General features: G+C 31.8%; 1 protein-coding gene across 1 annotated transcript in view; it reads right to left on the bottom strand.

Moving 5' to 3' along the window:
* dpy (fibrillin-like protein dumpy) overlaps positions 1-12,452 on the bottom strand; it is a 338,800-nt gene that overhangs the window by 193,121 nt on the left and 133,227 nt on the right. Inside the window, exon 2 of the mRNA XM_088234564.1 lies at positions 7,597-7,652. Coding sequence (XP_088090690.1) covers positions 7,597-7,652 — 56 coding nt within the window. The remainder of the gene's footprint in view (positions 1-7,596; positions 7,653-12,452) is intronic.

Raw genomic sequence — 12,452 nt, forward strand, 5'->3', positions numbered from 1 at the left:
AAATTAGATTATTCTGGAAATACCATATAAAACGGGCGTTATTACGGGAATAATATTCGGGCGGCTGCAACAGCCTGACCGCAATATTCCGGATGATATTAATCACCTGATCGCATCTCGAAGGATCCAATTTCGGGATCAAGGACAGGTATAATAATAATAAACGCGAAGCCGTTATAGCGAAACCTTATAACGGTGAAGGTTATTTCTGTGTATGGCCGAGCCTTAATGCGTTCGATACATCATGTAAAAAATACGGGATAAAAATTTATGATGCAAAAAGCTCGTCCTAATTTACATCAACTTCCTTCTTGTACTGTGTAACATTTTAATACCTATTGATATTTATGAAACTGATTAATAAATTAAATTAAAAACTCAATTTAATTACTCTTTATTTGCAAAACGCTGTCTACGTTAGAATAATGGTTATTGTTTCATTGATTTAAAAAAAAAAAAATGAAATTCAATGTAACGATGATGAGGTGAATTATTTAACAATAGCTCTCTCTGAGCTACTGCAGGGTGGATCCACTCACCCCTGTTATAGCAGTGGCAATAAATGCTAAGACCGCTATAAGGGCATAAAATGCTCGTAGATTTAATTAAAATTATTTCCGATATTTTTTTTTCTCTATATCTCTATCTCTATATATGATAAAATTGTATCCGCACTGTTACTAACTTTTATCGAATTAAACATTATTATTAATATTTTTAGGTATCATTTGTAATTTTTTATTATCATTGTGCATCAAATTACGTAAAACGGATCGAAAACATTTAAAAAATTAAGTAAATACATTATTTTACGTACATTATCAATCCCGGGGGTTTAAACTATTTGTAGTTTGGAAACACAGTTTTTAGCAAATCGGTGAAAAAAGTTTACCAATTTTTTTGAAGTAAATTTAATAAATTATTTTGGTACCAACGGATTTTATCCCCCAAGGACATCACTAAATGTTACACATTGTTTTTTTCCATATGGCTGTATTAAAGTACCTTTGAAACAAATATTTTCCAGCCAGGAATCAAACTTAGGACCTCAAGCGTGATAGATGAATAACACAACCAATACGAAGAGGACATTACACACTGTGTTACACTAAACCTTTTGACTGCACATTTAGAAAGTTAGTTTAATTCTACAAATTTATTAATTTATTTATCCGAAACAATAACAGGCCCGAGCCCCGAATACAATGGGAAGCTAACAGAGTTATCTTCAACTGTCTACAAATCAAAATGGTATTTTCTGTACGAAAATGTGAATATTTGTGTTTAAATTTTAAGTATGTTTATCACTAGTCTGTAAACACGTAAATATTTTATTCTTCATACAGAAACATCGCTTTTTTTAACTTTACAGCCAATTGAGGATAATTATGTTAACTTCCTTATATAATCAGGACCCAAAAGGCCCAATTATGGTGGTGAATTACATCACATGACCATCACAATAGATCTTCACAGGTCGCAGTGACATCAGGAGCTTGCACAGCAGTGACCCCTTCCTCCTCTAATAATACAGCAAACTCAGGCTACACATTTTTTTTGTATCCTCACTGGGAATCGAGCCCTGAACCTCCCGTGCGTGAGCCTAGTGTCTTAGCCATTACACCGCTAATACAATATTAAAGACAGTTTGATTCGTGTTATTTGAATATCTTGAAGTGAAATTCAATACTCCATACGTAATATATATATTTGACCGGTGGAAGGGTGGTAACGGTTCTGGTTCTACCGGTTGGACTTGTTTCTTTCAGTTCACCAACAAGCTAATGAACTAACATACCCCATTGCCGTCGGAATTTGGAAAATGAGAATTAAGGTGACAGACAAAATGACTGTATATACTTAGGTTGCTCTGATGGCGATAGGGGCATTGAAAGCGGTAAATGTTAATTCTTAAAAAAACAACCCGAATATTTTTAAAACTTAAAAAATAAAAATTAAAGTTCGTTAAAGAAAAAATGAATTGTTTTGCAATGTGTGGATCTGTAAAGAGGCCACAATAGCTTTTAAACGAATCCGGGTAAGGTAGTGGGGCTATCAATGCCGTTCGTATTATTTTCGTGATTTTGGCTAACGAAAATATGTTTTTTGAACAGGGTTACTTATCTTAAACCTAGTAAGACCAACAAATTACTACAGGGATGGAATATACCTTAGATAAGGGAATATAGAAGTCTAGGCATTTACAAGGCTTATGACTTGTCATTGGCTGGTTTAAGTGGCCACTTTACACACTGTGTAACATTCACCATTTTGCCTATGTTTGAACATCCATATTTCTTCAATTCTTCCATTTGTTGATTTTAGTGAAGTTAAAGAGCTGAAATCTTTATTTTTGTGAAGAGATTCATCTGACTGAATTATTTCACATACTGGGCAACGCCTGAAAACATTTTTGAAATTTTTAAACTTCCTCTTGGACCAATTGGTTTCATTACAATATTAGTAAGACCGTCAAAATTAATTTGTAAATATGTTGTAATTTTATGTACGTTAAAAATTCAATTGAAATATCTAGTTTTAAGTAGCTACTAATATTTGAAACAAATTGTAACGCTTGTAATTAACTTTTATTTTCAATTTCACAGGGGACAGATTTGGCAGAACATGCCACGAAACAAATCCTACTTAGTTATTCGTCACTTGGTTGTGGTTTTAATCTACATTTACATTTATAAATATGCTGTCAAGGCTATGGACAAAGTTATCAGTACTAAGTATAACGAAATACTACCTCTCCATGCTCCATCTAAACATGTAGATACAGTTTGCTACCGTCGTATTGTGGTAAGTCCCACGCAAGGTGAGGTTTCGTTCTTTACCACTAGTACGAATATATAGTATGAAATTAAAGAAATACCAGCAAAGCGGTGTCCAAGGGATTTAATAAATATTATGAAGCAATTGAAAAAATATTATCACAAACTCTTATCCCACACATGATGGTGCATAGGATACTGCACTGTTAAATAAAATGCAGCGTATCTCCAACATCTGTTACAGGAAGGTAAGGTGATCCTAAAACCACATGTCAAATAGGTTATAATTAGTTTTAGTTAGAGGTGATTTATAATTTTATTAATTTTAATTTCTAGTTATAGAAACGGTCACGTAAGATGATCAGTCTTGCGCATCAGGTGCTTGTCAGGGGACTTTGAAATATTCTAGTGCGAAAACACAACTTTTAACTAATGTATGTCCGGATTCGAATCCAAAACCTCCTACGTAGTGGGCAAACACGCTGACCATTAGATTGCGAGGCAGACATTTAATGCATATATTTGTATATTTTTTCGGTTTTTAAAATGTTTGTTTGTTTCCCAATATTAAAAATGATTCGCGTGTATTGAAATGATCACTTAAGTCAGTAAATGACAGATAAGTAATGAGTTCATTCATTATTTGTTTGCAAAATTAAGGAAATAGTCTGGGAATTTTGATGAATAGGTATTTAAGCATTGTTTTTATGACACTCTCGCAAATACCTCCCCAATACTGTGCAAAAAAGACAACTGCATGTAAGACTGATTTTACCTAACCAAAATCGACGATTCGCTGTCCTGTTTCCGCACCCTAAACCTGAACCATTATCAAAATAAAATTTTCTGTGTTGGTATCTTATTCGGTCATCAAGATTCTTTATCATATTTGTATACTGTGCGTCCGAAGACGACAGATAAAATTGGGTGTTTTTTTGGGTTTTTGGATGGTCTTAGCTCCCATTAGAAACAATTTATTAAAAAAGCAAAACCATAAAAACACGCCAATAGTAAATATCTATAGTGTGCAAATCCAAAAGAAAATACGGAAATACGTTTGTATGAAGAAAAATAAGTCAGCCTTTCCTCTCAACACTAAAAATATTGTCAAATAATATTTTACGCGCCACACAGTATTAGCGTCATTTCGTCGAATTCGTATTGATAAATATTTTAAAATGTGTTTCATAGCATTAAGATTTAATAATGGTCACAAAGAATATTGTAAATACCAAGAAATAAAATACGTATTTTATTTAATCAGACATTAGACATTAGTTCAAACAAAATTTGTAAGCATTAAAAGATTTGTTTTAAGGAAAATACGCAATTATTTTTAGCAGTTGTAATAATTGTTGACTTCCGTTTCGCCAGCTGTAGATAATTGATTTTAATTTTAATTGTAGGAACTCTTATAATTTATACGTGTTTTAATTAGTTATTTTTCGAATATAATTTAACAGGTTAAAAATTATCATATTATAAAACAAACTATCTATACTATACTAGCGGACCTGACAGACGTTGTCCTGCCCAAACGTTGGCTTGCCTGCTATGAGCTGGTTCACCAAACGTATTTTTGATATTCGAATTTTCGATAAACTTTATATATATATATTTGACATTGAGTTTCACATTTTGATCTTTTCGTTTCGTCATTGGGTTATTTTCTGTTGCCCAAAGCAAAATAAAAAAAGCGCAATATCACCAGCCGTATACATAATTTTTATGTGCGTGTGATGAATTATTAATATTCAAATATTGAATTTAAGTAGGTACCTAGGTACTTGTTCATGTTTAAATTCCAAAACACGAAATAAATATTTTTCAAAAACGGAATTATTTTTGCAAATGCCAAACTTCTCTTTTCTTACCAACAGGGGTGCACTTATGTAGTAATACGATTTTAAAAAATTTATTGACTGTCAATTGATATTATTTGAGTATTTCTAAAAATCCAGTAAAAATAAGCTTATTTGGGACGGTACAATAAAAGAAAACATTTTGAAAACATCAGTGAATAAAATCCAAAATAGTACGAAAACATAATACTAAAAACAAAGGACACGTTATTATACACTATTTAGAGAAATTATGTTAATAATTATCACTATAAAGAAGATTCAAGTAATATTTTTTTAATTGCTACACTTTTATATTTACTATTTGACTTTTCGTTTTTTAGTTTATCGGCCAATTTATTAAATTGGGAACGGGCAATATTTTCAAGAGATTTTTTGTCGAACTTCGAAGCGCAAAATTAAGATTCATGAAGTAAAAAAAAATATCGTTCTTTAGATAAAAAAAAACATCCAATGACAACACCAAACACTTGTGATTACTTTCTACGTGTTTCTGGGTGTGAAAATAAACTGAATTTTAAGGTGTATTTCTGGGTGATTGGTTGGGTGTGTTTCTGGGTGTGAAAATAAACTGAATTTTAAGGTGTATTTCTGGGTGATTGTCCGCTAAAATTAAGACCAGCGAGAGTATTAAATTTTCGCCAGTGAGAAAAAAGCTGACAATGGGTTCACCTCAAACTCAAACTCACACCACGTTCCTCTGTTCTCGCGTCACCTCACACCGATTCCCACATTTGCTTTCTAATTGCAAAATGTGATGAGAAATACGTCGCTCTAGAAATACTTCTGCCTACTTAGGAATTATATCAAAACTTATAAAAATATGTAAACGGTGACTTTGCAACGAAAATAATAAATTTTTAACTTAAGTCACCCCTTCAAAAATTTTCCCGTAAACTAGTACGTAATATTAATTGACTTTTAGATCATTTTTTTTTATTGGATATAAGGTATATATGTAATAAAAAAATATTAACGATTAAAAACCATGAGTATCTTCTCAATGCTACAAAAACAAATTAATGATAAAAAAGCAGGTGAAATATGAGTAAACCAAAACATTTGTTATTTTTTTTCGAAAAACTCGGGTACAGAGGTATATATACAGACAAAAAATAATAAAAGCGACATTATTGAATTTTTAGGACAGTAAAATATAATGCGTAATTAAAAATTGGTTCGTAATTATCGTCAAAATATTGCAATGCTTATTTTTATTTAAAAAAAATACTTTTCTTGCTTTTCGTTACAACAAAGTATCATAATTATTAACTTAGTGTAGAAAACAAAGTTTTATTAAGTAGTAAAAGAAAATATTTTGATCTATAAACACATTTTTCAAAAAAATCCAATACAGTGTCCAATCTAGTGTTTTCTTAGAGTTTTGCGAAATTTTTTGTCATTCAGTTATTAATAACTAAAATATTTTTTTAATTTTGTGCCACTTTATTTAAAAAACCCGAACTAAAAGTGTGCATGGTATTTAATGTTTCTATTCTAATTCTAACTCTAGTATTGTGGTTAAAATAACTACCAAGCTTATGATAAAAAACTTCTTGTTTTCTAAAAATAAAGATGGAAATAAATATTGAAATATGATAATATGTGTATTAAATATTGTTTTTTTTTTTCAAATTAATCACTTAAGTTTATATACACAGGTAGTGCGTTTCAATAAAAAAGAGTCTGGCCAGCCACCTAAAGTTTATGATATATATTTTTATTGTAATTCTTTAAGTACTTCAACAATTAAATTAATATAAAACATCAAATTTTATGCATTTTGTATTAGTTTTTGAAATATATAAAACAAACAAATTAAAATTAAATCCAGGTTTGAATCTCTATACGTGCAGTTTTATTCGATTCGTATTATTGCATGATTTTTTATCAAATTTAATTTATTTCTAATAGTACGCATGTTGTTTAAATAAACGTCTTAAATTATATAATTTGGTGATAAATTTTCAATATTTGAAATGGATTTTTTATTTTTTTTTTAAATTACGTCAATTTCTGAGTAAACATATTTTTTCGAATAAACTAAAGGACACTTAAAAAATGACGAAATTAATCTTAAAAATCAAATGTGGTGATAATGTGCCGAATGATTTTATAACAAGCACAGTAATTTAATGATTACTGAACTTATACTGTTTTTTGGCATTTAAATTTCAGACACCACAATATGGGCTCAAACTTCGCATTCACTCGATATAAACAGACCGGAAATTGCCAGTCACCTGAAGGCCAATTTTTTGTGGGCGAATATTAGAAAAAAAAAACTAAAAACACTCAAATGTGAAGTCCTAATAGAAATAATAAGGCAGACACTTAAAAATTTATATTGTCTAATAAACTTCTGTCAAATCGAGTTTCATCATTATTTTCTCACCGATTAGAAACGATTTTTCTCAGCCTTGATGAAATTTAAGAAAAAAATCAATTAAGTACAAGTAATGAATAAGCATAAAAACATATTTATTTTTTCATTGAACCCACATTGATGATGGGATATAGAAAACACGAAACGAGTTTTTAATTATTTTAAAGGTTTCTTTATTGCATTTTAACTTATTTTATAAATTTATACTATCAGTTGTCTTTTTTTCTTTAAGACTCATCTTTTATTCATGAATGACATCAGTAACAGGTTGGATTGGCTTTATTCTAGCGGTCAGAGGAAATAGTATGATTCCAAAATAACTTAAAATAGAAATATCTGATGACTAACTTGGCATCGTTTAACAATTAAAATAAAACAATTACGAGATAAATATGTGTAATTTGAAAAAAACTAGTTTTCTTAGAAAAATCCGATCATTATTTGAAAAAGAGTAAAAAGACTGAACTTCTGCAATGAATTTTTTATTTGTGTATATTCTTTATTTTATGCCTTTTTTATAATTTGTACATTTTAATTGTATTGTAATCATATTAATTATAAAACTACTTACATATGGTGTGGTTAGCGCTAGCCACACGACAAGCGGCAAAATTATTCTCATTTTTGCTGAAACAGAAAGAAAACATTTTGTTAATTCAAATAATAAAGTCACAAGGCTGTTTTTGCTAGCATCAATAAACACAGTTTTAGTTTCATTATTAACGGTGTTCTTGGGTAAGAAAGTATTTACACTAACGAAATAGCAGAAGGCTAATGGAAAGTTCACGGTCCGCGCTTCAAACCCTAAAAAACGTACCAATGAGTTATTTCGGAGCAAAAAGAGGCAGGTTGAAATTTGCACAAGAATCCAATAAGAAATTAATTTTGTAGACTTAAGCCGCTAGTAACGACAAAAATTATGAATATTATCAGAGTCGATAGAACTATTTTCACAATTGAGCTGATAATTTTATGAATTATTCAAAAAATTAGTACGGGGGGCAAAGGCGCCGCATTCGAAAACGATTAATAAAATCGCCTAAAAACATCTGTTTCGAAGTTAATTGGAATGAATATTCAAGAAAATGTGTACCTTCTAGTCATCCGCCACAAAGAACGGAGACACTGTAACCGCACATTTACAATATTCACTAAACTATCATTTGTTCACGTTAATCCACGGTACGGGTACTGGGCGCACTACCCTGCCGGGCGGCCCTGCGCGGGAACTACAACACTCAACAACTGGGTGGATGTACCATTATATTCCCAAGCACTGAAACCTTTCTGTCACTGACTGTAATTGCATAACTTCACTCCGGCAGCCTTCTATACTGTTACTGTTACTAACTCCTCGACCTGACTAGAGAGCGTGTTTCCCGCACGACCGTTTCAACGCGACTGACCGCTACAAAATTGTTTCGAGACCGCCTATCCGCAACGCAAGACTCGCGAGTCGAGCGAGCCTGCACTTTGTAGCAAGGCGGTGTCTTGTCGCGTCACTGCGGAGGCCTTCGAGGAAACTACCAGTTTTCCCTACCATCTTTACGTTTCGATACCTTTTTATTACGTGGATTCGGTTTAAGGCTCCCATGCGGCGGCGGTGTAGGAGGCGGGAAACTTAGATATTTATGGCGGTGAGTAGCTTTTTTTCTAAATATAAAGAATTGTTAATTGAATTAGCTACGTGAAGTCAGTATCCGAATAACTGTAAAAAATTCTTGAGAACTTTTGAAAACCTAAATTCTATGTTTTTTTCTTAAATTCTGAAAACCGACACAAAGCTCAATCTGGCAAAATGTTGCTGATATTGTTGATAAACGTGAAATTAAAGTTTTTGAAAACTCTGCATTAAATGTGTACGGAAAATAAAACGTTTGAGTTGCTTCGTGCCAGAGTAAATCATGACCAATCTTCAAATATTTTTCTCAGGTCCGGATATTATGTGGTCATTCATTATTATAATTTATTGGGTGTTGTCGTGGTACGATAAAATTAAAGATTAAATTATTAAAATCAACCTGCTCCAGTCAATAAGGATTTTATAGTGAGATTGTACAGGTTTACAGGCATGAGTCGTTCTTGATTGTCACTCCATATATTTGAATCATGCTCGCAATTTTGTAATTTTAATAACTGTTACATTGTTTTTTATAAATAAAATACTTAAAAATAAATCATAGTTAACAATTCCATTCACATAAAAATCACGAAAAATTATTTTAACATTAAAAAAAATGCACAATTTTGCAAGATCGTGGCTGACATGTTATGTCTTTATTTAAAAAGTATTTTGTGGCGTACAAATGAATGCTGAAATCTTTTACATTGTAGATTTTTTTTTTAATCAGCTTAATTTTTATTCCATTATTAAATAGACCTGCATAGGTAACACAAAATATAGAAAACCAAAGTACGTAATTCGTAATCTGTGGTAGCATGTAATAGTTGTTTAGCATGTCAGACTGGAAAGACTAGTGGCATTCGAAATTTGAAGGTGGGCGGCGCCACATCGGCGTCAGTTCAGACTTGCAAAGTTTCAATTCCAACGAAGAAAAAAAAGAATGTACGAGAATCCTTTTTGACCTTTAAAATACTGCGTGAGAAAACTCCCTCAAGTCACTGTGTGCTAACCTTAGGTTCATCATCATCATTCCCATTCTGAATCTAATGGTGCATTGGGCACTGCATTGGTACATCTACCACAGTATATCTTGATATATTGTAAGATGGTCGGTCTTACGCTTCAGGTTCCAGTACAGGTACTACGAAATATTCTAGTGTAAGACACCTTTTTAAATAGGTTAGCCTTAGCTAAACCGAGGTTAGGAAATGATCGCCTGATAATCACTGTCTGTTTTCATCTTATTAAAATTAAATGCGTATTTTGTTTAATGATCTAATTTAATTGCATCTCTTTCTCAGGAATGAATGTTTTATATATTTGTCTTAGGGTACTCGATATTTTATAATTTTCAGATGATCAAAATATTTTATTTAAAACTGTCTCATATTCCAAAATCTCTTAAACATTTTGTGTTAAGGTTTACTTTAAGATTACGAAAAAAAGTTATGTTTACATTAATTGCCGAAATATTAATTAAGTAAGTGCAATTTGCATCGCCGCGCCAGTTACGTCACAGGAACGAGCGAGTTAAATTAGCAGCAAATATGATCTCTAGAATAAAATATTTTTGAAATATATTATATAGTATCGAAATTGGTTTTATTCGATTCAATTCATTTATTTAAAATAACATACTTTACAAATTAAAATTCAAGACGTACATATTTCTGGTCCATTCAGCTATTATACTGTACTAAAAATGACTTAGTGCCCAAATTTAAAAAAAAAAAATTATTACAAAACAATTTTTGTAATTTTACTAGCGCGGCGTAATGTTGATCTTAATTGGATTTTTATTGTGAACTTCAACAAGAAAACTGATTGCAACAAATGAAATAAACTAAAAATTTGTTAATTTAAGTTTGCATATTGATGTATGAAATAACAGAGTCTTAAAAAGGTCTGCATTTGGTCTGCTCGACGTCGACAGGTAAAAGTCCCGAAGAACGAAATCGAGCGAAGATTGTTCACGAAATAATAATTTAGAAGAGAATTGCCACTAAATTAAAAAAAATTTTTTTCGTGCTTATGATTTACCGAAATATTTCAATTTAAGGGGGCCGAACGACTTGACTTATTGGGTCCACGTATAGTATTTAGTGAACATGATAAAAATAAAATAGGAATCAATTCATTAGTTACGTGAACCTTGACGAAGAAGCTTGTTTGCTTTGAAACCGGTCGGTGAAAAAATATAATTAAAAAAAATGTGGTTAAAAACAAAGTTGTTTTATTTATTTTATAATAATGAATAACCACGAAGTTAGTGCTTCAAATATAAACTGTATAAAAAAGAATATGTTTTATTTTTGTGACTTTTAACAATAATAAAATGGGGCGAAGGTTCTCTGTATATACAAATATGGCGCCCACAAGGACCGACTTGCACATAGATGGATCTTGCATGGGCGGATGACTTTGGCTCTCCATCCAATTATTCTACGTTAGTCAGCTCCGCTGGGTGTAGGCACATTTTTTCTCTCTTCGTCCTTTGCAAAAATGTAATATTAGACTATTTAATGAGCTCATAATTCAAAGGATTTGTATTCCGAACCGGTTGAACTTTACATAGGTTCAATGTGATTGTAAAAGGACGACTAATGACTCCGTGGTAAAAGCGGAGGAACCCGGAACATGAGATCATGAGTTTAGAAATATATATTTTACTATCGTTTTAATTTAAATATTAAAGGAAAATGAGTCATCGTCATCATCATCACCCTTTCCGCACCCAGTGGTGCACAGGGCACTGCGTTAGTAAACCAAGTATCTGTTACATAACGGTGTGGTGATAATAAGGAACTTCAGCCCTACGGGAATTTAGATCCAAAAAATGTTTTCTTGCGCATAGTCAAAACCGGAGTATTAAATTGTAGAAATGTTTCTTGAACATTTACGAAAATAACATATATTAAAAAAAAAAAAACGAACTACTTTGAACGATGTCACTGGTTCTTATGAATCAACCAATGATAAGAGAGCTGTGAAAGATATCCGGTTTACTTTTCGTTAACGAACCGATCGGCAGAACTGACAGAGAATAAGAGAAAGAGAACCTCTGACGTCACAAGCGGAGTAATCTCAGTGATACAAAACTTAAACATTTCATGGCGTTGATAATACGATGTACAAAAATAAATGTTTTTAGAATTTCTAAAATGGAAGACAAATACGAAATTATTAGTTTTATAGTCGAACACGTTTATATCACAACGAAAATATTTAAGTGCTGTCATTTTTCAATTAAAAAAAAAGGAATAACCCGCTAAGCCTCTATTTAGGGGCTTGTCTGCAGGTGGGAAAGAGGAAATATAGAAGAACCTTATGAAACCTCCAGACCAGTTGAGGAAAAATCTTTCTTGGATTTTTTTCGGAATCGAACCCGCGACGCAAGTTTCACAGTTGACCGTCCAACCAAGCAGTTCTAAAGTTTTGGCTATGGAAGCCTTATTGATCTACCTTTTTTTGGAGGAACCCCATCTCGACAGTAAAAAAGTAACGTGACAAAAAATTATATTTTTCAGACCTATGACACCTTATTGTTTGCATGTTGTAATGTTTGATACGAAAATAATACTTAAATTTTGTTTTTTTTTTTACTGCGTTCATCTTTTCTTTCTAATAATAGTACTAAAATTACGTAAATTCCAACAATTGATCAATCTGGAGTGGCATTAAGTCTAGTTTTGAACTTGTTTTTAAGGTAGGGGTAAGTTGATCTATGACAATATGCCTTGACTCTTGGAATTCCTGTGACCCTTCCATGGGACCCCGGGGTTCCGTGAAACACCTTTTAGGAA

The sequence above is a fragment of the Micrasema longulum genome, unplaced genomic scaffold, assembly GCF_059751315.1.
Source record: "Micrasema longulum isolate JH-2025_06_02 unplaced genomic scaffold, ASM5975131v1 h1tg001259l, whole genome shotgun sequence".
Lineage (NCBI taxonomy): Eukaryota > Metazoa > Arthropoda > Insecta > Trichoptera > Brachycentridae > Micrasema > Micrasema longulum.